Source organism: Camarhynchus parvulus, chromosome 2, assembly GCF_901933205.1.
Source record: "Camarhynchus parvulus chromosome 2, STF_HiC, whole genome shotgun sequence".
Classification (NCBI taxonomy): Eukaryota; Metazoa; Chordata; class Aves; order Passeriformes; family Thraupidae; genus Camarhynchus; species Camarhynchus parvulus.
The window spans coordinates 54,115,560-54,140,869 of record NC_044572.1 but is presented as its reverse complement, the minus strand read 5'-3'; the positions used below and the strand labels follow the sequence as shown (position 1 = coordinate 54,140,869).

At 40.6% G+C, this 25,310-nt stretch overlaps 1 protein-coding gene across 3 annotated transcripts in view; it reads right to left on the bottom strand.

Moving 5' to 3' along the window:
• Positions 1-3,686: 3,686 nt before the first annotated feature.
• HECW1 (HECT, C2 and WW domain containing E3 ubiquitin protein ligase 1) overlaps positions 3,687-25,310 on the bottom strand; it is a 260,599-nt gene continuing 238,975 nt past the window's right edge. For all 3 annotated transcript variants that reach the window (XM_030944240.1, XM_030944239.1, XM_030944241.1), the window contains 6 exons: positions 19,367-19,465; positions 17,868-17,997; positions 13,810-13,956; positions 12,951-13,065; positions 11,524-11,722; positions 3,687-4,166 (listed from right to left, as the gene is read on the bottom strand). In XM_030944240.1, coding sequence (XP_030800100.1) covers positions 4,055-4,166; positions 11,524-11,722; positions 12,951-13,065; positions 13,810-13,956; positions 17,868-17,997; positions 19,367-19,465 — 802 coding nt within the window. In that variant the 3' untranslated portion in view covers positions 3,687-4,054. The remainder of the gene's footprint in view (positions 4,167-11,523; positions 11,723-12,950; positions 13,066-13,809; positions 13,957-17,867; positions 17,998-19,366; positions 19,466-25,310) is intronic.

The window sequence follows — 25,310 nt, the reverse complement described above, 5'->3', positions numbered from 1 at the left end:
AATTTCCCTGTGTCAGACCTGTACAAAACTCATGATTTCTTCATTAGATATTAGATGTAGTTTGGGCCACTCACTTCTTGCCTTGTGATAGCCATGGATCTCTCTGGAACATAAAATTCAAGTTTTGATTATGCACAGACTGGAACTGAACACTTATGTAGCTTATTGCAGACTGAAGTGACACCATTTGTAAGGTTTAGACCTGACGCTGTTAACACTAAGATACAGATGTTTATACTGGATCAAATCCTGCATTGCTCATGTGGTTGAACAGTCAGTGACACTACTTCAAGCTGGAAGACCTACTGATGATTTAAAATACCTACTTCCATTCTCTTATCTCCAGATTAATGTTAACAGGATTTCAAAACCAGAAATACCCCCTTCCCTCCCTTTACCATTAATACCATCATGAAAATAATTTTGAGAAAAGTATGGACCCTCTGAAACCATTGCCAGTATTCATTGCTCCAATCAAAAACTAGAATTCACGAAAGCTGTCAGATTGGCTTTTCCAATTTCACTTGCATTTTAAAAATCTATTGATGTTGATATTGCATCCTAATCTAGCCACCACCAGGTGGAAGAGCTGAAAAGATTATTTCACTGTAAATCTGCCAATGGAATATCTTCTAGTCTTTCCTGTGGGAAACAATGAAAGCAGAATTTCTGTAATCAGCAGTCAGTGTTTTACAAATGAAGATGCAGACCCGGGAAGTAGCAGCACTTGAATCAACAGATGAACTAGGAAGGGTATGTCTTGCATATGCACAACAACAACAAAGTCAATTAATTGCATAATGGGCAGGTTAAATAACAGGCTGAGGGAGGTAGGTTCCTCCCTCTCTCCTGTGAGCACCATTCACTGCCTCACTCTGACTCTGCAGATGCACGGCTTCCCCCTTACTCCAGGCTGAGACTAGATTCTGCCCCTGGCATGACATAAGAAATGGAGAAACACGGTGAAACACTGATCCGGATATCAGAAAGATGATGTAGGAGTTTGAAAACCTATTGGGGTACGGCATTTGGGAAGAGAGAGGGATAGGGCTGGAATGCCAGAATGCAGGAAAAGCCACACACGTCTTTACTTTATGAAAACAGTCAACCATCTCTATTCCTGGCCTTAGATCAAAAAAACTTTCAAGGAAATCTGCACGACTTTGTCAACTTAGGAAGCAGCTTTTTAAAAAATATTAGGCTGTGTGCTTGAAAGACAACTTGGATCAAGGATTTTGATGGGAAGTAGCTGGCTATGCTCTGTGTTTTCCAGAGGAGCAACACACAAGGTGCTTGAGATGGCATCTGCCAAACATAATCTAGTTTAGTGTGTGATGAGTGCCAGAAAGTGTTGTGAAGAAGAATTTCAGGAGAAAGCCTTCTGTATTTCATTTAGTGGAGCTTGATGCTGTCTCTGAAATACAAACATCTTTTATTATGCTACAAAAAATAGTTTCACTTTTTTGTAATAAAATATAGTTTTAAAATACTTAAAAAAATTTAACTATACAGTGTTGTAAAGATTGATTTTTTTCCCCCACTTTTTTACTATGTTATTGAGACAGCTCTTTATTTTCCTTGGCCAAACATGGACCAACCAGTTGGATGCTTCTCTTTCTTCTAATGTTGGAAGACATCCAACATTTTGGATGTCTTAGTACCTGTACTGACATAGTACAGGTAACTTTATAACATCATCAGGAATAAATTAGGAACCATACAAGAATCACTGAATTTGGGGGCCCAGAGGTGAAGAGGCAGGAATTACATGCATTGGAAGATTTCATGTTCCTGGTGTGACTTGTCCTGATGAAACTCATGTGCACATGACAGATGCTCTGAGAAAAACATTAATTTTTCCATCTCTCCTGTGCAGTGGGTTGGCCACATAGGATCAATGCCTGAGAGCTCATTTATGGAAACACTAAACATAATTTTCAGTGTGGGGTACAATGAAGCTGGCCTGTAGCTGCAGCCTCTGTTTGCAACTGCAATATTAAACAACAACATACTAAAACATAGATTCTCAGTAAAAGCCATACAGTAAATTAGCATAAAAGTTGCTGAAATGCCACAGAAATCGAATTAAGGGGCAATTTAAGTATTTCAGATTTTTATGTACCAGTAACAAACAAAAAAAATTTTTTTTTGCTTAGAAATATATTTTTGGGTCCATCACCTTTCAAATACCTACTGACCTAAGAATAAAAGCTGGAGAAAGATCTAAAACTCTCAGAATGCAGTTTTTCAAATGTGATGAGGTTCTGTATAACCACCATAAAAATATGTGAGAATGCAGAGTCCAATCTTTTTTCCTCTGGAGACAAAACTTAAGACAAAATAGATGTGTTAGATCGTGAACTGGTCTCCTGATTTTACAGTGATCTAAAGCATAACTAACACAAAACTACCAGTAACAAGCCCTCGAGGGGGTGTCGTACTTTGTATAAGCTGCTGAACACTATGATGTTACCTTCTCACGTACCTTCACAAATCTGTCACTTTGCATTTCTTGCATCCTTTAACATATTTAGTGTCAGAAGATACTTTGTATTTCCATTTCCCAGTTAAGACAAACACTTTCAATCTCAGATTAGTCTTGGAAAACAAGGGCAGCAAAGATTAATAACTAGAATGTAATCAGAGCAGTAGTTTGACTGTAACAGCCTCAGCAAAATCCATCCTAAGACAAGCCTACTGCTGTTTTCTTTTTTCCTCCTGGATTCAGAGTTGGAAAGTACACCAAACTGAAGAGGGTTATGTCTGCATTAACAAGAGCAAGATCTTTAGTTTAGTGGTACTTAGAATGACTGGAGGGCCTCTGGGCTTCCTCCAAGAGGATGTACACCAAAATCTTAACACCCAGAGAGTTACAGTTCCCTTCATACCTGACAAACACCTTCATTCACTGCAGCTTCTCATTTGACAGACCCCAGACAAAAACATTCTGTCTACAACCAATCACTCTTGAGGATATGGACTATTCCACTGAACAAGAAAAGAGAAACAACAGAACTGACAACCGCCCCCAGCCACCATGGATTAGCCCAACCTAACAGAAAATAAATGGCTTCTGACACAGGGGATGGGATTGTCTAGACTTGTCATTTGGAAACAAACATTTTAAACATCAGAAAACAAAGATCTGGTAAACAGAACCCAAGGGTATTCATAAGAGTAGAACATTCTTCTTACTTCCCCTTTTCCTTGTCATATACAATACTAAGGTAAGGGAGCCTTGTCCTTTATGCTACATAATAAAACATCCTTCTTGGATGTGCACAACTTTGTGCTTCTTGTGTGGTAAACATTACAATGGAGATGCCCCTCCCGATAGCTCTGAAGTGCAAGTTCTCTCCAGTACTGGCAAGCAACAATCATAACAATCGCCGTTATGCTTTCAATTGCATTACAGGTTGGTGGTGGTTGTTTTTTTTACTTTTTGAAGGTCTTATCTGCACCATGTATCTGGGCCAGTTCCAGCTGATACAACTGATGTGGATCATGAGTTCATATATAAAAATTTCAGTTTTGCTCACAGGTGTCTTTCAGATGGACAATACATACAGGGAAAATAGGGATGGATGATGATATATTTGACCAGCTCCTAGTACTGGATTCAACGATTAAGAAGTAAGATGGGCTATGAATTGATTTAGAAGATATGGGTATATAAAAGCTTGGAATGCTTGATGAAGTTTTTTTTTATTTTTTAATCAACGTAGGTGGAAGTAAACATTTATTAACATTTGGTCAAGTGTAGCGTAACTTGCATTTGTATTTTCATTGTTATTAATGGAGGTATGTAGAGATATACAGAAACCTTGAGACAGTTGTTTTTCTATTGCATACAGACTAGCAGTCCATTGGAAACAGAGGATGAAAGCATGAAGGTTAGATCATAGAGGGTGGCAATTCTTCATGCACGGCTTTTGTTAATCTTGATTTTTGTTTTGTTTTCAAAAATAAAAACATGGGAAACCAAGATCAAATGACGGTGGACAGGAAAGGTGACATCATCAGCCATAAAAACACCAGAAGTGCCTGAACCCCCTCATTCAAGTCCAAAGGTGCTAGTTTCTTCAACAGCTGTCAGCAGCTTTTCATACAGCATAGAATATGAGGGGTAAGGTGGAAGATCCAAACGGTTGAAACATGTGTGTGCCCTGCAAAAGGAAAATATGCTACATGTTAGGCTTAATCTAAGAAACTTGAGAAAATAAGAATTGAGAAAACTAGTTTCTACTGAGACTCAAGACATTCAAGTTCACTCAAAGTAAAACTTTTTAATTCCATCAAAATATGAGGTACTGAAATGTATGTTCATATGCATCTAAATATGCTGTATAGAAGACACAAGCTAAGTATCAACATAACATCTGATATTCCTCCTTCGGATGTTGCAGGGACCTTGTACGGATCTTGACAGAGAAGAATGCTGGAGGTCACTGAGGAGCTGGGGTTTAGGGCCTGATAGAGAAGTTCATTACTATAATTTTGGATGCTTCAAGATATTTTAACAAAATGGCGCTCATCTGTACATCCAACATGATCTGTCAATAAGTTTTGCAGCAGTGGACAAACACAATGTGATGGAATACAGTGACAGAATGGGCTGAGAATTTGTTTGCATGAGGCAGGCCTGACTGCTAAAAGATCATTCAGGGATCTGCTAGCTGAGGAAGGAAGGCTGCTGAAAATATTCAGCAAGTCAGCTGTTGGCCATCTGCTGCAAGTCTGGCCTTTAAATGTTATTTATTTGTAGTACCCAAGACAAAAGCAAAATAGTCTATGCAGAGCAAACTGCAAATTTGATGACCATCTCTTTCCCCAGTTTTACCATTACATTTACCTAACCTTATATTTACATTGGCAGCACCTTAAAAAAAAAGCCATGGAATGGGTTCCATGCGTGCCTTCTCCCTGTTGCAGCTTTTCTGGCAGCAGCAATTAGACCCAGAGGCAGACAGCACTTCACTGTGGGAGGTGCTATACAAATGTGGAGTAAAGAAAGAGTTCCTGCCCCAACAATTCCGCCATTTCAACTGACTGGGAAACTGCACAGCTTATTCAACAAACGGACGTGGGAGAGGCACATTTTCAGTAAAATTGTTCCAGTTTTTTTTCAGTCGGCTTTTAGAGTTTTACATGATGATAGCAATATTTCTATTTCCTCTTGCTCACTGGGATAAATGTGAATTGACAAAACTTTACAGAAGGAAATGTAGCCTCAATGGCTAAACAATGTCTGAGCTTCTAGCCCCTAGTATTTTTAGAAGCCATGGAGTTGTTTTACTTTGAGCTCTTCTATCTCAAACTTTAACTAAATCCTATTTCTCTTACACTGAAGCAGCAGAGCTATCTTGGAGAAAATTACATGAAGCCATGCTAGAGGAAGAGCTTTATCAAACACCAGTGGTGAATTATTAAAAGCAATCAGATAACTGAAATAGCCAGAGGCACATAATCTTCACTGCATTACAGAATTTCAATTAGGAGAGCTTCTACCATCCTTTTTCCCCTTCTGAATGAAGATTTGGTAGCTGGTTAGTCTCAGAAGTGAATACAATAAACACAGAATTTGTGGAAATGAGTTTGGAATGCCTGAGTTAGTGAAAAATGAACATTAATAAAGCTGTTATTTAATTAATCTCTTGAAATTAAACATGGCAGCTCATGTGCATTATCCATGAGTAGCCCTGCAGTATTTATTGTTCATCTCAACAACCTTTGGCAACATAAGTTGTTTCTACAATCCATTGGCAATACTATCAACCACTGGGAGTTAATTAACAGGATTCTCATAGTCCATTCAGAACATGTTTGTCACAGCAAGACAGCCCCATGCAGAGATAGCCAGTCTTGAGGAGCTCAGCTGCTGGGCTCCAGAATTGGAAGTGGCACGGCCATGGTGGCTCAGGTGTGAGTTCTTCTAAAGTAGTTTTGCAGAACCAGACCTCTGTATGGTACTCAACCATGGCATATTTAACTGTTTGAGACAACAGCATCTCAGACATCACTGCTGTGCATCCTATTGTGTGGTACAGATGTATCCACAGCCACTGACTCTGGTGTTTACTTTCTTACAGACATTTATCTTGACTGATCATTATCCATCTGGTTTCACACTGGTTATGAAACAACCTTGCAATGCTGTTGACTTTTAGACATCCTTGACCTAGCCAAACTCAGAAAAAAGTTACATTCCTTTTCTTGCTATGATGTCTACAGATGTGGGCTCTTCTGTAGAAGGTCTCAAGGAATTTATTGTGGGGAGCAAAGAAAGGAAAAAAAATGTTAACATGTCTAGAAACACTGAAACATTTTGCTAAACAAAACTCGTGTTCTCCAGCTCAACAACTTCACAGAAAAAAATCTTTGCACTTCAAAGAAAGGTCATCAAATTTGAAATGAAAAGAGCATTTCAGAAGCACTATCCAGGTAAAGTTTACACTTCTACCTACTTATGGTGCAAACCACAATAGATTGCCAAGGGCAAAACCTGAGTTCATATTCTGGTTTGTGAAACAAATGTGGATCTACTGCAACTCCAGTGATGCCTGTGAAGCCCACTCAGTCTTAAATAAGGATAATTATGTGCAAAACTGTCTGGTTTTTATCATATATTGTGTGATACTGCAGTACACAGGGCAATTAAGAATCAGTGATACTTTCCATAATGCCCACTGTTGTCTAACTGTGCTCCATCCTCCAAAGAGGTAAATTCCTCTTGAATTATGTTGACATCCTACTACTGATCCCAGTGAGAGTGACTACAGTAAGCATAATCCAGGGAACACTTGCCACACATACTGGGGTGAAAACATCACATCAGTAGTGCAAGAAGTAGTCACAGCAAAGAGAAAATATTTCTTCCCTTGATTTAAACCTCCTACCACATAAGCCTGCTGACATTTGAGAGGGTGTTCAGGGAATGTGAGGCCTGGAATAAGAATTACATTGGTAACAGCTTTTATGGGAATGATTCTGGCTTCTCCAGAAGAAAATGCAAGATAAAGTAATGTAAACCAACTCTGACCCTCATATACCCTCATCCTCCAGTAAGTTAGGCAGTAAATGGACCACTTAAAATTTCATTCTTCCTGGCAGTCTGTCTTTATTGCTTAATATAGTTTTGGTGGGCTTGAACCTTTAATCTTGGTCATTGCTCACAGTGCTATGCTATTTCTTTTCTTCTAAGAATTCTTTCTAAAAATTATAAGTATAAGCTTTTAAAATTTTTACATTCTTCTTTTCTTTGTCACTTCTTTTATTCCCCATAAAGATGAGAATCCAAAGGCAGTAAAAGTGGGCACAGAACCCCCTGCTATCTTAATTATAGCTTGAAACTATCTACTAAAGTAAGGCTTACATTCTAACATAATCATGCCTGCCAGGCAAACTGGGCAGTTCTCCTTTTCACCTTGCTTTCATTATATGAGCCCACAAACCCCCCTTGATCAATCTGAGAACCCACAAGTAGTAGCTTTTGCTCCTTTTGCCTGTAAGAGGGAACACTTACATGCTGTCTGGGAATCAGTGTTAAACAGATGAATGTAGATTTGCAGCTGATACTGCTGTTGTATTGAAGAGGAAAGAGAATATGGATGGTAAGAGACAGCAAAGTCCATGCATTCAGTCCATTGGTAAAGAAGGAAATTATGAGAATAAAGTTCTTTGTAGTCACACAGAATCTTTGTTTTTTTAAATTATTATATGGGATTCTGTGGTGATTAAATAATTGATCATCCAACAGAGAAGAACAGAATTCTCTTACAGATATTTACTAGCACTGGTAATCTGCATCATGCATAACACACACTACACTGCTGAATGAAAATCTCTTCTGATTAAAGGGTAGTTGCAGCTCAGCATTGTTGGGGAAAGTGACCTCATTGCATCAAATGTGATTATTTGAATCCCTGGGATACACACTGAGGTCCTTCCTTACTTGATACTCAAACAGACATAATCTTGGAGCTGGCAGGAGTTTTTGCCAGGTGAGGAGTGCAGTCACAAGGTGGGACAGTGGCATTTGTAGGCACCAAACACTTTTTCCAGCCGAGGATTTAAGAGGACTGAACTGTTGCCTCCTATAGTTATAGTAGAAAGCACTGCTAGTTCTTAGCTCAGGTCTGCTTTGGGCCAGGAGTTCTGCTCCCATGGTACCAAATGAAGCTATGCTATTCCAGCTAGAAAACCAGCGGCTTTTCATTAATGTTTGGTGGGGAACAAGAATCCATCCTTGCAGAACTACCACTAAAACTGATTCCATTTACAAACCTACATGACACAGAAGAGGTGAAGAGAGGATTCCTGCTTCAGAAGAGGTTGTAGCTGCAAAAATTCTCCAACCGTCTCTATTCTGGCACCAATTAAATGTGTAACACATTCATTTTGGGACAAAGCTTTCCATATTATATAGGAAGAGTAAAGCTCAACCTTGACGAACAAGTGACTGAACCTGCTATTTTATATGACAAGTTATACCAGTTTGGAAGAACCCATGATGCAGATTTACACCGACAGATCTGCAAAGCTGGCAGTCTCTTTGGAACCTGCTTTAGGGTCATTGTCTGGAGATCTGGGATTAGAGCAGCATCTCTGAGCTGTATGGTGCCTCAACTTTCTAACATATGTGATCTCGAAAGTACAGATAGGAAAAATGTGTCTGGCACATGTGCACACTCCACAAATAAAATAGTGGTGTAATCTCACTCTTCTTAGTCTTAGATGAACTTATTACACCACAATTAGCCTGTTCATGCAGGGAACTGGTTCTAATGAACAAATCCACCAACTCAGAATGAAGTTACTGGATGTTCAACCTTCCTGAAAAAGTCTTGCTTACCCTCAGCACTTTCAAGAAGCACTCTAAGTGTCATGTATTATGGCTATTATTTGAAAAGTGTTTCATTTTAGAAATTTACACCATGCCTTTTTTCTGGCCTTGCCATGATGCTGTTGCAAGTGCAAACAGTACTAACCTATGTAGTTTAGGTGTTAGCACATCTCTGCTCACTATAAGCAAATGGTAGTTGCATGCTCAATTCCCCAAGTGTAAGGGATATTTGCCAAACTACCTCAGCCATCTGGAGCAGAAGTAAGGGAAAAGAGAAGGAGTCATGGATTCTCTTGATAGAGCTAAAAAGTGTAAAGTTTAGAGTTCTCTACACTTTGTACAGCAGTTAAAGTGAAAAGGGAATTTGTTGTGGTTTATTGTAAAGTTAGTTACACTCATGTCACAGGGTTAAAAGGCTGACAGGATATGAAATAGGACTTTTTTTTAGCCTGTAAGTCTTAAGTACATAAATAAATCTAAATAAACATGGGCAAACCATAATCAGGTATTTAAAATACAAGTTTTAAATAATACTAATTTAGTTGCTTAACTAAGGATTTAGGGAAGCTCCAGGTTCAGCCTGTGTGTTTTATGCATTTCTTAGCACTGTGTATACTTGGCAGCACCCCATAATTTTATAAAAATGCAGGCAATAATTCATGGTGATCAAGATGTGTTTATTTCCCATGAGCAAGTTTTTTTTCTTTTTCCCCTGGCTAAAATGCAGAGCTCTAAGACTTCTAACAAGTGCTACCAACTTTCACCTGGAAAGGAGGCCTCTGTCAGGGAGAGCAACTCATTCAGAGATCAGCAGACAAACATAAAATCTCGAGGCTAACTGAATCTGAGTCAGAAGTAGTGCCTAGGTTCACAAAGAAAGTTAAACAGAGCAGAAAGGGGCCAATTACCTTTTCAGAACTTGACAGGTCAGGCCAGGGCATTTTCTGTGCATGCACCAAGGTCCACCCTCCCCTCTAATCCCTTTGCATCCCAGAAGGAGTGCAAAGAAAGCTCTGTAGAAATGCTGCAGAGTCTGTGACTGCTGGTTGCTGACTGTCTGTAGGCAGGAATGTCCTCAGTAAGCTCTGAAACCCTTACATAGAACCTGACTATATAAATATACTGCAAAAGGAGGATCTGGACTACAAATAGCAAACTGTTGCTCTCAGGCTTTCTTACCACATTGCTGGCTGGAGCTCAGATGGCATGAGTCATCTCACTTACATGTTTTCATCTTGTTTTAAATCGCAGTGCCCACATCTACCTTAATGTAGACTCCAGCTCTCCATATAATCTCCACAGAGTCCTTATGGTGGATGGACACAAACCAAAATGTACCAGCTGTGGCTCAGCTGAGCTATTTCAAAAGTCTGTGTTCAGGTGAGATGAACTGTTCCTTGAAAACACTTACTCCCATTGCCTGACTTTAGAGGGAATCCACATAAGATGTCAGCTCTGAATACCTTCTGATATAGTGCCTTGGCTCCAGTTTCTGCGTCTCCTACTGCATAAACATGGGTTTGAGCAGGCTTGGACTGAGAGGGTGACCAGATTTGGACTTTGCCTCTCCAGAGGACTTCAGGCATTTGCTCAAGTCCATGTCTTATGGTATGTTTCTGGATAAACAACATGGAGAGCATGTAATGAGAAAACTGGACCAGACCCATCGTTAATTGATTGTCTGACTATATCTGCGAGGTTTATGAGATGAAATTTTTGCTCTGTGCCATAAAAGTGGCCTCCTTTGCAGTGTAGCTGAAAGCAAATGATAAGAGCAGGAAGAAAGCATCCTTTGGAGGGAAAATGTGACAAAAAAGGGTCACTGTAGCAAGAATCTTAGAGGCACTGAAATGTTCTGTAATCCCAGTGGGGCAGAGCCTCAGGCAACTGTCAGGACATTCAAGAAAAGGTGACTCACTTCAGTAAGGAAGGATGAGTGCTGGTCACCCATAAAGAGGTAAAGCAGAACTCATAGCTGAAACCATCACTGGCTGTGCCATCACTCTCTTGGGTGGCCTGAGGCAAGTCCACCCCTTTGTGCCCCTGCCCCTTTGTTCTGAAAAGGAAGATGACCCCTCCTTTGGGAATCACTGCCAAGTCTGTTGATTCTGTATGACATTATAGCTCATTTGCTCCTAGCCGGCTGACTGAACTAGACGCAACAAATTGGATATTATCAGTGAAGTTCTGTCACTAAGCTTCTTCATTTAAAAAAAGTGGAACGATCAGAATAAATGAAGGGATTACATTCAGATCTCCAGCCAAAACTCAGAGACAGATTTTGGCTTTCATGTCTCTGTAAATTCACAAGTATTTTTGCTAGCACTTAGAAAGTAAAGGGAACAGAATCAGTTGACAGGTTCCTGTTGATCTGAATCTGTTCCAGAATCAAAATAAGATAACTAGGTTTGAACCTATGGAAATCTTAATCTCAACCATTTCCAAAGATATCAAATAGTTTGAATTGAGCCTACAAATCAAAAAGACAGCAAAAGAAAACACTTTTCTCTGAACATAATTACAGAAACTGATAATTACAAACTGATCATTGTTTCGTTGTTGTTTTTTTTTTTTTTTTTACTTGTCCTTGCTGTATTCATTAATTGACAGAGAGATAGAACGAAGTACCAGGCCTCTTTTTCTAACAGCAATTCTGGTGCAAAGTCCTGGTTGGGACATACCTTGGGAGGGAGGTGATTTTCCCCCATTTCTCTATGCAGAAGCGCCGCAGGCCGTTGCTCCCTCGGAGAGCAGCAAAGCCCTCGTAGGGCACACTCGATGTTCCCGTGACAAACTGCAACAATCGCAGCCTCTGCTCGTTGTTGAACCTCTCCACAGCTGCCCAGAACCACCGGATCACGATGTGTCCATCATGGTAGCCTACACCAAGCAAGAGAAATAAAAATCACTCCCTCCTAACTGAGAAGAGCAACACTGAAAAATGTTCCCATTAACATGGGGCAGTAGATCTCCTAGTGGCCTAACAATATATCTTGTTCTTCATGAGCAGTAGGTCTCAGCTTCCATTTTGTCCTGGCTGTGGATACTATAATATCACTAACTCATTTCGGACCCTGAAACTCAAATATCCACTTGAGATTCACTGGTGTCTCACAAATCTCTCAGCAAGAACTGGGGTTAAATGCATGCGATATTGAAGACCAACAGCAATATGCCACACAGTGTGAGTCTTAACAAGCCAACAATTTCTGGTTCCCAAGTAAATTCTCTTTTGGATTGCAATAGTGGTTGACATATGGAGAGGAGTTTGCTGCCACAAGCCCTTCACTGGCAAACTTCCCACCTGAGGGGCTCTGAGCCTTGGTTTGTGCCAGTGAGAGCCAGCATATACCAGGCTGAATTTGTTTCAAAAGTTAAATAGAAAAATGTAGCAGGAGAATAACACTAGGTACCAGCTGTGCTTGTGGTAAGCTGCATACTTCAAGGTAAGCCAAAGGCTGGGCAGTGACCAGCAAAGATTGAAACCTTGTATTTCAGGGGAGGATATGTGAACCTCAGGAACTTTCCACTTGTGGCGCACATCTGGTGGATTTCATAATTTTCCATCATCCAAGACAGCCTGGATAAATCATTCTTTAAAGCAAAACCAGACCAAGCAGCAGAGAAGGGAAAAATCCAACTTGACAGTTTAAGCTAAGGGGACAGTTAAACAAGATGTGTACATTGTTGAAATGTAATTGGGAACTGTGAAATTCAGCTCCTGATTTTAGTTCCCTGCTAAAGCCAGGAGGACTTGTGGAACTACATTCTGTGAGGCTAAGAGTTCAGTCACAGTCTTCTTAGATGATTTGTAATTTTTAGATCTAATTGTGCAAATCCTTTTCAGTCCTTAATGGTCAAAACTCCTTCTAACTCTGCAGGAATTGAATAGATAAAATCTGGATAGAAATAGCAGAAGCAATTTCAGTAGTACAATACCACAACACCTGAGCTCTTACTTTTTTTATTTCAGGAGTTATTCTTCACAATAACTTCCTGGACAAAATAGGGCATTTTCCCTCAGGAAAGACAGAAAGAAAAGATGGAGCAAGACTTCCATGTTTTAGACTGAAACAGTCAAGATAGTAGTAAACATGAGGCACTTTACCTCCACGATATTCTGTGTTGTTCCGCCAGTCATTGAGATCTATTTCTGCAGTGCCAGCTATAACTAGCTCCAGTTCTCTGGCGTCAAAAACAGAGACAAGCCTGGAGTCTACAACCTGGAACAAAAACGACCTGTAAGCACAGTTCAGACTGGAAATGAAGCAAAGTCTTACAAAACCTATGGTTCTGGTGGCCAGCTCTTTATCCTGACGAAGTTTGAATGTTTGCATTCACATGTTTGTGTATGACTAGGGAAGGGCAAGAATAGGTGACTACATGGGTTGGTCAGCAAAGCCACAGGTTTTAACCCAGTCCTTGTAACAGTTCTGCCAGAAAGATGTTCTCAGATCCAGGTCTTCAGCAAAGATAAACTGCAAAATCCAGGGACAGCAATGGAGCAGTATCCAGGAATACACCAGCAAGCTTGGACTGCACTCGCGGACTGACTTTACTGGAACAAATCCCTGAAGACACAGTGTGTTTCATCAGATTCTCATCAAAGTGTACAATTCTTCACAATATTTCTTTGTCAGGGACCCCTAATCCTCACCCAAAATCACAACATGGTAGAACAAAATTTGCAAATGTTTACTTCTCTCACTGTGTGAATGGAAAGCAGTGTAGTTCTTAACTCTTGATCATAAGTAATGCTTCATCACATTCAGAAGACACATTTCTTTCCTTTTTTCTTAATCCTAAACCCTCTATATCCAAGGTCTCTGTCTGTAGAGATCCAAGAACTCCAATTCCTTGCTGTTTGCGTCTGTTTTGCTGCTCTCTAGGGTACCAATGAAGCATTTAACCAGGGTGATATTCAGGTGAAGGAGGGATGACTGTGGAAGCATCACTTTGCTACTTACTTCGTAGAAGCCACGGACCAGGGCCTCTGTTTGCTGGACCACTCCTCGTTCCACTCGCCACTTTACCATTCTCTCAATGTACTCCTTTTTGTTCTTTTCTGTCACTGCTGTATTTGCCCCTCCAGACTTCAACTCTCTCTCTGTCACCTACAGAACAAAGATAAACAGTGGTGTAGCTTTGCATGGATCATGTTGTGTTTCAAACACGAGATCATCCAAGCCACAGTACAGGAAACAACAGGATGGAGAGGCAATCACAGTATTGGAATAGCAGACTGCTTTGCCAACTGGAAGGGATATCTACTTGTCTCTTAGACAACAAGTGTTACCTCTCCCCAAATTCTAGTAAAAGTGTTTACTCAGAAATGCAAACAGCTAAAGAAAGTATCATAAAATGAACACTCCCAATACACTACCTAAAACAAGACCTGTACAGCAACCTTGCATAGATAAATAGTCATTGTGGGGTTCAGAGTTTTGTATCAGCCATCCAAACCTGAGAAGAGTTTGTACTGTAAATATATTTTTCTTATTTTTAAGCAAGAGTTACATAATTTCTTTGCATTTTAATAGTTAATTTAGTTGGCTTGGGTTACTAAGGCTTGAGATTGAGAAGAGATTTAAGGAATCAGTCTGGATCCTACCCAGCAAGAACATACTCCTCCCCCCATGTGACAGAAAATTGTATTTGTCTTTCAATTATTTTCACATTCAATTCAGTTGATTTAAAAGGAAGAATATGTTGCTCTTGTCTTCAGTTTTCTGCTGCTATAACAATGACGTCCACTACAGACAGTAAATGAACTGTATGAATACATATTCATTACTAGTATTATTTATATTATTATCTATTTATTAGCCCAGCAGACAGCGCACAGCACAGCCAGTATTTAGGTCACCTTACCTGAGGGACCTATTGCAATATTATGAATTAAGAAACATTGACTGAGTCATCTAATCGGTAGCTTAGTTGAGAAACAGCAGGAACAAGTAAAGCTGGATGGAAGGAGTTAGGAATTCTTAGCTGGTTCAGGTTAAACTCCCAAACATAAGTCATTGCATCACCATTATACAAGCAATGCTGCATTGTCCAGAAAGCAGGGCTCTGGCCCAGCTACCATGCTGTATTCTTCAAGGCTGTGAGGCATTAAGGTGTATCTGCCAATCCAAAGACTAAGTGCTGTCTAGCTTTAAGCATGACCATAATTCCAGATGTTCCAAGTTTCCTGCAAGACTTCCCACAAACACCTAGAAAACTATTATTTTTTTAACTTCTCATTATCTGTATAAATTCATATACAATTAATTATCTATGATTGGAGGCTAGCAATCAATAGCAATGTGTCCCTATTTCAGGGATTTTGTTCTTAGGGGCATTAACTGCAGCTGTGAGCTACAATTGAGAATCAGGTTTCAGAGTAACAAGGAGACATTTCAATCAATGTAGCTCATTCCTTTCACCTGATGGGAACAATTGCTAGGGCTCAGAGAGAGGCTCTATCCACAGAGAGCTCAGAGTAAGGCCTAGAAGAACACTTTCTACTGGGTAAAAGCATGAGAAAGTACTTTGGGTCACAAGCAACTGACACATCTCTGTTTTACAAGTGAAATTCTCAAATTGTCATTCCCCCACCAGTAAAAATGTGTAATGCTTGATTTGACACTGTATCACTGCTGTTACAGGAGTGCTCTGGGTTCCAGTACACAAGAAGGCTGGAACTGACATGGAGTAAATTCTCCTTAAGAAAGGACCAAGAAAGAGGATTTGGCCTGAAAGCCTTAGAAATTCAATACACATCAGAGATGAGACAAGAAAATATGACAGCAGCAGTGACTGGTCCATAATAAAGTCATTGTGGAAGCAGGACAGAAGGGCTGCAACCATCTACTATACAGCTTCTCAAGGAGACTGTATATTTCTCGTTTTCCTTACCCAGCCCTTGAAATCCATCTTCCCAAATATTAGCAGAGCTCCCACTGTGATCTACACTTGCACATGTACCGAGCAAAGCAATGCTCAGATGGCATTTAAGTGGTTAGATACTCTTGGCATGGAAGAATTTCCAACTAGGATCCATCTGTGAGCATAAAATATGACTGAAATTCTTTGTTATTTTGCTGTCAGCACTTAGTAAATTTCAAGAGGAAAATCTTACTTTCACTTAGGACACTTGGATTCTGACGGTTGTAATTCCCAGTGAGAACCAACCTTTCTCCCCATCATTAGTTCTAGCAAGGTCAGTGTCCAGTACATAGACAACAACATCAAAAAGTACTAGACAACAGCATCAAAATCCAACCTTTAGCGTTCTTTTGCTTCTATACCACAGTATCCACAACAGATTGTAATTTTTTTCTATTCTATTTGGAGCCATCTCTTATCTTCCACAACAGACTCCTAGGTAACTGTTTTCTCTTTCCTTTGAGGAGAGTATAACAAGTAATTAGTGTGCCAAATGTTACCTTCAGATGCATCAGGGCAACTCAGTTCTTATTCAACTTTGTAGTCTTCCCTTGTAAATACAAACTTGTCTCATCTGCCTTTGTGAATATGTCTGTATGTTTCTGTCTGCCTTTGTGTATTAGTCTCATGTAGCCATACCTTCCAGGGAAACCACTGTACTGTCAATTCAATGTCATGCAAGCTCTCAGTTCCAAGTCCATGAAAAACTCCTGCATTTGAGTCTGTGGAAAAACAGTGTTATTGCTCCTACAGATGCTTCCTACTTTAATTCTTCTGCCCCATTCTTTTAATCTACCTTTAACTCTGCTCATCCTTTGTAACCTTTTGCTATACTCAGGCTAAATTCAGTTTTTAATATACTCCCTGAAGCCTTGCGTTCTGTTACTTTAAAGCTCATAGCTGAGCAGGGCTGGAATTTCTCCCCTCAGAAACTTGTCAAACTCTTCCCTAGCCCACAGAACTACCCTAGCTTTGTGCAAACCCTCCAGGAAACTTGACTGTCAAGTGGTGAGAGCCATTTTCTGGATATTCGTGTGGGCACACAGCTTGTGGTGATTGGGAATGGGGCTGCAGCTGAGCATCATGCCTAATGGACTATGATAATGTAGGACCCGTGAACAGTATGGAAGTCAAAGAAACATGGAATGCTGATGTGTATTGACCAATCCCAAAAGGGTAGTGAGGGCACACAGGTGTGATGTATGTAAGATGAAGGGTATAAAAGGTCATATTCCACCTGATTTTTCTGCTCCTTTGGACACTGTGTATCTGTTCCTTTCAATGTATCTCCATCCCCTGAGATTCTGCAGAGCTTGGTGGGCTCGGTTCTTCAGCCCCTCTAGTTTTCAGTATCTCCTTGGAGATCCTTAATCATGGTCTGAATATTGTTTTGATTCCCTTCAAGGCTTCCCAGAGACAGTTATAATCCAACATGGTTTGCAACACCAAAGAGCACCAGGGCTTCAGTGCAACCCAAAGAATCCCACAGGAGACATTTATTCTGATTGCCAGACTGCACTTAAGCCAGTGTTGCACTCTCCCTAGGTCTATAGTGATCAGCCAGGTTACAGAGAACTGTCTGACTAAGGTAGAGCTGAGCTGCAGAAAGCACAATAAATAGATGTACATACCAAGTTGTTAAGTAGGTGCAAGGTAAGTAAGAGACACAGGATCTAACAGGGAGATATTAGACAAACTAATGGTAAGGACTGCCAGGTCCTACAGCACCTGTCAAATGTTCTTTATCCCTCCTAACCCATCCTTTCAGTCACATCAGCTTTAAGTTACATTGCTTGCATTCACCAAATGCCACATCTGTGTGAACTACACCCTGGAGAGAAGAGCTGTGCTCCAGAGAATTCCTCATGCTCATCAGAGTGTGGCTCAACAGGCCCGTAGGGGGGCTGGTATTGTATATTATATACCCTAAGAATAAACATCTGCCTTGGAACAGGTGGCTTGAAAGAAACAGAAGGTAGGAGAAGAAAATGTTATTGGAAGGCTAAAGGATCTGTTCTGACAGAAAGATGTTCATCATGCTCAACTTTGTCAGCTTCAAATTTGCTTTTCAGATTTTTTGCATAGCTATGCTCACCTGTCCAAACACCTCCTCGTTCACTGTGAAGGTTAGATCCAGGATATCTGTGATATTGTTATCCTTCATCCACTGCAAACTCTGATGGAACTCTTCATCCAGGTACTCTAAGTCGCTCAAATCACATGGCCTGATTGCAAGACAAGAAAAAATATATGGTCCTGTGACTACTGTCAGGATGATTTCCTACTAAGTGTGTGAACAAATTTACTGAAGATCCAACATAAAATTGAAGTTCATTTAGTTTTGTTAACATCAAAGGCTGTTTTACAGACCCTCTCAAAGCAGTTCTGCAACTGTTTGCTTTGCATAGCTGGGCTCAAGTCCAAATCTGTTGGCTGCCTGCATTATTTGCTGTCAAAAGACACCCCTGGGGCTTGATTTTATGTGGATCATCAGGATGCCCTGCACTTCATAGCACACGTGTCCTGGCTGCTTCCATTATCTATCATCTGCCAGGTGAGCACACAGCACTGACACAGGGCACACCAGGCAGCCTAGATTTCTGCTAATTAAGGAGCCATGCCTGTCTGCTGAAAGGACAGATTTGTTATGAACAGCCTGGTTTCTAACTCCCTAAAGGGGCAATAAGGATGCAGGGAGAACCCTAGGTTTCAGCCTATTTTCAGACTTCATCAGGTACAATTTAGATATGAGTGTTTGTACCCCAGCAAAAATAATAGCTTTTAAAAACCCAACAAAGAATAACGTGATAAAGAACTTCAAGGACTGTTAGGACAGGTATCTTTGCTGATTTGGAATCATCTTAATTGATGAACTGTTTCAGCTAAGCTTTATTCTGCTCTTTAGCATTTAATTGCAGTCTTGAGTTAATATTTATGGCTTTTTTTATTGTTGTAAAAATTTTGTGTACCGTGTTTTACTTCAGTCTATTCATTAAAGAGGGACTGATTGTCGGTCTAAATTAACCTGATAAACTTCAAATTGAAAGTAATGTATTCTTGGTAGCTTACACTTACTAAAATAAAAGACAAGAGAAGACAAAAAAACTATTCCCTGGTTATATCTACATGAACATTCTTAATTAACCCAATTTACGTTTTAGAATGAAAAGCTACTCCGCCAGTGAGGCATGACAAATGATGTATTTTTGCTTAATATAACCTCTGTCCTTTTTTCGTTATTATTTTGTTTCATTCCATCAAGGATGTTTTTCAGTCTTCCACCTGGTTGAAGGTGGAATAACTTTTCAATAACTTTTCACCAGTATTAAACTCTGGAGCTATGTGTCAGAACTTTCTGATGTGTTTTTCTAAATGTCATGCTTATTTATTTTTGTCAACATAGTATTTACGAATGGCAAATTCTTGGAGAAAGCAAAGAAAAATTAAAATGTGTTCATTTTCTATCGCAGAACAACAACCCAACAGCAGAAAGAACTTGAAGGTGAGTGTGCTAAAAGCAGCTCCCTGAGGGTCTGTGTCTCTGTGGGATCCCTGTGGGATGCTGTTTGTGCACAGTTGTGGGGTTATACTCACAGCCTTAGCAGGGCTTTGTAGAAGGGCCTTGTGAAGAAAGCATCAAGAAGGTACTGATGGATGAGAGCCAGGCCAAGAATACGACCGCTGAACCTGAACCTGGGAAATAAAAATACAGAGTTAATGAAGTGTAACTCAATATTTCCAGTATAGAAACTTACACAGGTACTAACTGGGGTTTTTTTGTTTGTTTGTTTCTGAATTAGTTTTTCACATTTATTCCCTGATTTTTTTTTCTGAGCAGACACTAAATGCCACTCCTCCCACGTCTGATCAATAATGGATCTCCTTGATGCACCTCCTACTGTAGCCATACCTGCAGCTGTCATGTTATGTGCTCTCCTGTGCCAAAGCAATGAACACTCACTTTCTGTGATCTCTCTTTCAATGTTCTGATATAGACTGACTACATCCAATACAATATTTGGCCAGGGAAATACTGTAGAAGCACCTCAGCAGAAAAAATGCTATCTCAAAAGAGCTGCAAAGTTTGGAGACTCAGTACATCCAGTTTCTGACTAGCTACAACCCCGTCTGAGGTGGAGCTTTAAAGTACTTTAAAAGGGTAGTGAGTTGACTTGATAGGGAAAAACTATTCAAATAGTTCAGCTAACTGTTGTGACCAAGGACACATTAAAATCAGCATATAAAGTTCAGGCACACTGTTCCAGACCACTTTCTTAATTTTGCTGCTCAGCTGTTTTCAGTATTTACACACTCCTATGTTTCTTTCTAAGAACAACCACCCCCAGCCCCACTACAGGTACACTCAAATGGTGCCCTGCCCATTATAATCTGTGACTTGTGATGATAAACTGTTAAATTTTTCTTCCTATGATTTCTTCTATGACTTATTCTATATTTTTTCATCAAACCTGCTTTTAAATCAATCATCTCAGACAGAAAACCACAAAACTGGTGTGAGTCCAGGTGAGTTTGATTTTTGTAAGAACAACCCCCAACAGCCATTCAAAACTTGCTTATATGTAAGAAAGGAAAAAATCCATCATCCTAAATGTGAGCACTCTGAGCTGACTGGCAATGCAGAAAAGCTTTACTGCACAAAAGATGAGAAACATATTGAAAAGTGTAGAAACCATTCCTTCAACTTAAAGGAATCAGTGCAAAGACCTCTCCTGCACAAGAATGAAACACGAGTCTGATTGTACTAAAGGTGGCAAAGAGTATCTGTTCAATCAACTGAATGCTCATGGGACAGAACAAGGGCTTAGTATGTCAAATGGGGCACAAAATAGCCTGCTGTGGGCCCAATTAGCGTTTACATCACCACAGGAGCTGCCTCTGGGTCCCTTGAATCTGGGAAAGGTGCTTATGATATGCAGCTGACCGGCCACAGAAGAATGATTATATTAGCCCCTTACAGCTGTTTCCACAGCAGCAACAAAAGGCAGCTGTTGGCTCTAGTTAGGGCCTGCTTCACTTCACTTGTGCTCCAGTGCAGTGCTTCCAGCAGAAAGCAAGGAAACGAGGGGCAGCTGATACAATGAAAGCACAGTGGAAGCCAGACAGCTCAAACCCCAGAAATGCTGAACCTGTAATCCGTCAGTTTTATAGCACCTTCAGGATCCATAATCAAGTCCGTTTGTCCTAAACAGTGCGTGTCAGCTTTTTTGGTTTTGTTCTTCACCCCCATCCATCCCTGTAGGTTTTGAAAGTGAGGACTGCATGAAAATGCTAGGGGTGTTTCTCACCACAGTGCTCACCCCACAGCTACTCAGCTGTGTGGGACTGGGTAGACAGGAGCCACCTGGAATAAAGTAAAAGTGAACTGCCAGGAAAGATTTGGGAATGTGGCTTCTTCTAAGAAACTGCTTGAATGTATGAACAGCATCCCTCTTCTCCTTGCTGCTTGTTTCACTTCTGCATGGCTTTGAGGGCATTCCTGCAAAGCTGACATGAATGTCCTATGCACCTACACCAAGGTGTTTACAGCTAGGGGCACATGTTACAGGGGCCATTAATGGAGAGCCTGATTTGAATCAGTGCCTTGTGGCAGAACTGCATCAAACCATCCCAAAGCCACGGGCAGCATTTCTGTGTGAAAGTTCCAAGCCTGGCACACCAGCCTAAGAACATGTGGGATAAGTGAGATGAAATAATTAACAAAATGTTGCCACTGCTGGTGCCTACCAATACAACGGATAAAAAAGCTGTGCTGCAGACTGTATTCCCTGGCAGCTTGGTATCATCCCAGAAAAACATGGTGCTCTGAGGCCAAGGCAAGTCAGCTCTCCAGCCCACAAACCCTTCTGCCCCTCCATAGAGCTTTGGTATCTCTGCAGAGACGTGCTATACTTGACTCCCTTCTGAAGAATGGTGTAGCAGAAGGGTTCTCTGGCCCCTTGTCCATGCTGGACAGGGCCTGGGACCAGACATGACACTTCTCTGGTCCAGCACTGAGAAACATGGACCATGGTAAGTCAGCAGATACCTTTCAAAAGGAGGGATTTGCTGCCTTTCTCAGAGAACAAATACACAATTTATCTGTGTGTGGCTCCATTCAGTTCATCAAGCTGCCACTACACTCAGACAAGCGTAGCAGTCTCACTTACAATGTATCAAAACTTACAAAAAAGTAAGAAGAAACAAATTGCCCTCCTTAAAAAAGCCAGTTAAAACAAAGCCAGACTCTTGTGTTTATTTCTTCCTAAAAGATTTAGAGCACGGGTGAGATTTAGAGGTGGGTAAAACAGTCCTTTCAGAACAAAACAAGTTTTCTTGACAGAATAAGCAGCACAAAGGTAAATCCTGGCTCGAGGGCACATACCTTCCTTAAGCCTGAATTACATTTATCTTTCCAAGGAAGTGTAAAATACTTGTTTGGTTTCTTTCTAGCAGAAAAGCTAGTTTGGGAGAGGTGGGGAATGCAGGGTCTTGGTCTGGCCTTTTCTTTCAACACCCTTCCCTTTTAGAGACAATGATTGAGTCTGAGTAATGTGCTCCAGCGAGAGGGTAAATGCAGGAGGGAGTTAATGAACAGGAAATGGTGGAACGAGAGACAGAACTAATGAGCAGTGGAGCTGCTCTGGTTTGACTGCCTATTGACACTGTTCGTCCACTCAAAAAGGACATTGTGTGCACCTGCCTTCTGGCTTTTAACAGCACTACTCTTTGACCCATTTGCAGAAATTTCCACTGTACCCACCTAATTCCTTTTCCTTCTGGAGGCTTCAGGTGCCCCTGAAGCAGCCACAACAGCCCATTGCAAAATAACAGGCTCACTCCCCTCGATGGGACTCTGTGAATACTTGCTGCATATCTGTGCTCAGGGAGAGACAAATCCATGCTGTAGCAGCAACTAGGCAATACATTTTCCTCCCACTGCAGCTGAGTCACAGGAGATTTAATGTACTCTGGTCCTTATAATACAGCACCAGAGCAAGGCAGGACCCACAGTCACCCACAATTTGGTACAGGGCTCTCTTAATGGTTCAATGAATGGAGCTCTACTTTATATGACAGTTTTTCCTTGGATTCAGATGGATAATGATGTACCTTGAAAAAATTGTAATCTGTGTGTACAGAGGAAGAACAGTCTTTATCATTCTATTGGGAATGCTTTGGGAACCATGCCTTGTGGGCTAAATTAGGTATGGTATGAGAAACTTCAAATCCTAAAAAGAAGAAGCACCTGATGAGAATAAAAAGATTGAAAACCCTGCAAACCTTATATTGCTCAAACGCATCAGCTGCATTTAAGTGTGCCCTTCTTGATGCAGTAGCTTGTGAAAGAATATTCAAAGTAGGGCTTGAGAGATATAAATATAGCATGGTTCACATCAAATTTGAAAATGTCACTTTCACAAGACTTGCTTTCTGTAAGTGAAATTTACACATTCTGTTGCACCAGTTTTAAAACTCTTGACTGTTTAATCGCGCAGATGAACTTTTGGCCACCTGAAAGACAAGCTGAACAAATGAGGCTGCACTGTGGTCCAGGGTTTCTGTCCTTGGCAGCTCTTCTGAGGACGAATTATATTTGTCAGGTGGATGCACCTGGAGGGCCTATTAGTCCTTTCACAGTGGGAGAGACTGGATCTAATCTTGATCATTACTAGAGACCAGAGACTCTAACAAGAGGAAAATATTTAGAAAGGCACAATCATGGGAAATACTTCACCTTGAACATGCATCTCATTAGACAACAGAGAATTCAGTCATGAAACAAAAATTTGTAGGAAACTGGGCATCATGGATTCAAGAGGTTGTGGTACAGCTTGTTTTAAAGCACTGTTAAAACTGCCATTGTTATGAAGACACTTGTGAACAACCTGAAGGCCAGAAACTGCTGATTGAAGGAATTAAAAATAAATTCTTATAGTCTAAAATTTTGTGATTTGTAATCTTTTGATATGGGGAGGGGGACACAACATGCAGAGGAAGATGTACTGAGTCTTTGATTTCTGAATTTTGGTGTTATCACCAGCACTAGCACTTTATAAACAAAGAACTTCTTCTTTTAATGCATGAAAGTGATAAGAATGTGTATTTCTCCAAAAGAGTTGACCAGCAAGATGGTTACAACAACTCTGCCTGGACTCATACATTAAGAATTTTAAGCAATACCAGCAGTGTGTCAGGCACATATTCCAGAGGTCTGTGTCTAGATGTTGGCAGTACACATCCTTGTGTTGGCTCAGTGCAGGACATGGCCAACATGTCCTACATGAGCTACACCTACAGAGAAATGATCTAGCAGAAGATCAGGTCACCTCCACATAAACCTTGTCAGTGGATCAAATCCACACCTCTATCTATCAGCCCTCATTAACAAATGCCTTTCTTTAATTTGGTGTGCATATTTAACCCCTGCTCACTCAAATGAAAGAACATCTGAAGGGGCTAATGGGATGACATGAAGCATTCTTTTGTCAGGAAGGTTGAGCCATGCATGCTGGGACAGCTCACATGTTCTCTTTATCAGACTTGCATCTGCAAACTCTGCAGACTCCTCTTTGCCACCGTGTCATTTGGCCTTGTGGCAAATGTGCTCCCTGTGTCTGCAGGTTCAGAGGTGGATGCTGTGGCATTCCAGCACCATGCCTCTTCAGTTCAGGAATCTGATGATCTCATGTGTCATTAATATGAAAGGAATGGCTCTTACAAAGGCTGGAGACAGAAGTTCATGAAGTCTCAGCACATTAAAGAGAAAAGGTAAAATAACTCCCAAATTTGTCATAGAGGAGAATTCCAATGTAAGGAGTAACAGGAGTACTCTTGGCTCATCTTTTCTTATATCCATCTCTAATACAAAGAATCCTTAGAGAGATCAAGATCTTAGAGAGACCAAGATACAGTGTTGGGTCACATTTGCACAGCATCTCCCAGTGCTGCACTGACTCCAGCATCTAACCACACTGGCATCCCACATGAGAACTTACTCTAGGTACCTACAAGCTTCTTTTGAAGGAATGGTAATGATTCACCCCAACCAGGTTTTGGTTTTACCTCCTGGGCATTATGTTCTAAATACTGAAATGGATCTTATCTCATATATGGTCAAAATTCATTCCAGGTTTTCATTCCAGGTTTACTGAGTTTGTAAGGGGAAACTCCATACTTCCTCACTGTGAAACCACAGAAAATTCTGTCAGGTAAGCTTCATTTTTCAATCCATTTTTCAATTAAAATTCAAAGAAAACATTTAGGACTACTGACATGGAGCAACTGTGTGTGCAGATTTCCAGCCTGGAAACTGATGAACTTTAAAGAGTTAAGAATCTACATGGATTGATTCCTGCTGCCCCAGCAAATGTGACTGGCATTTGACAGAGGATACATTCTACTCAGAGCCAAGGCATTTCATTCAGGCATCAAAAGATCAAGAAGCATATTCCATGAGCCTCTCTTTGATAATCCTGTCTGCTTATTATGCCTATAAAACTTAGGGGTTCTATTGATATTTTTAAGGAAATTTGTTACA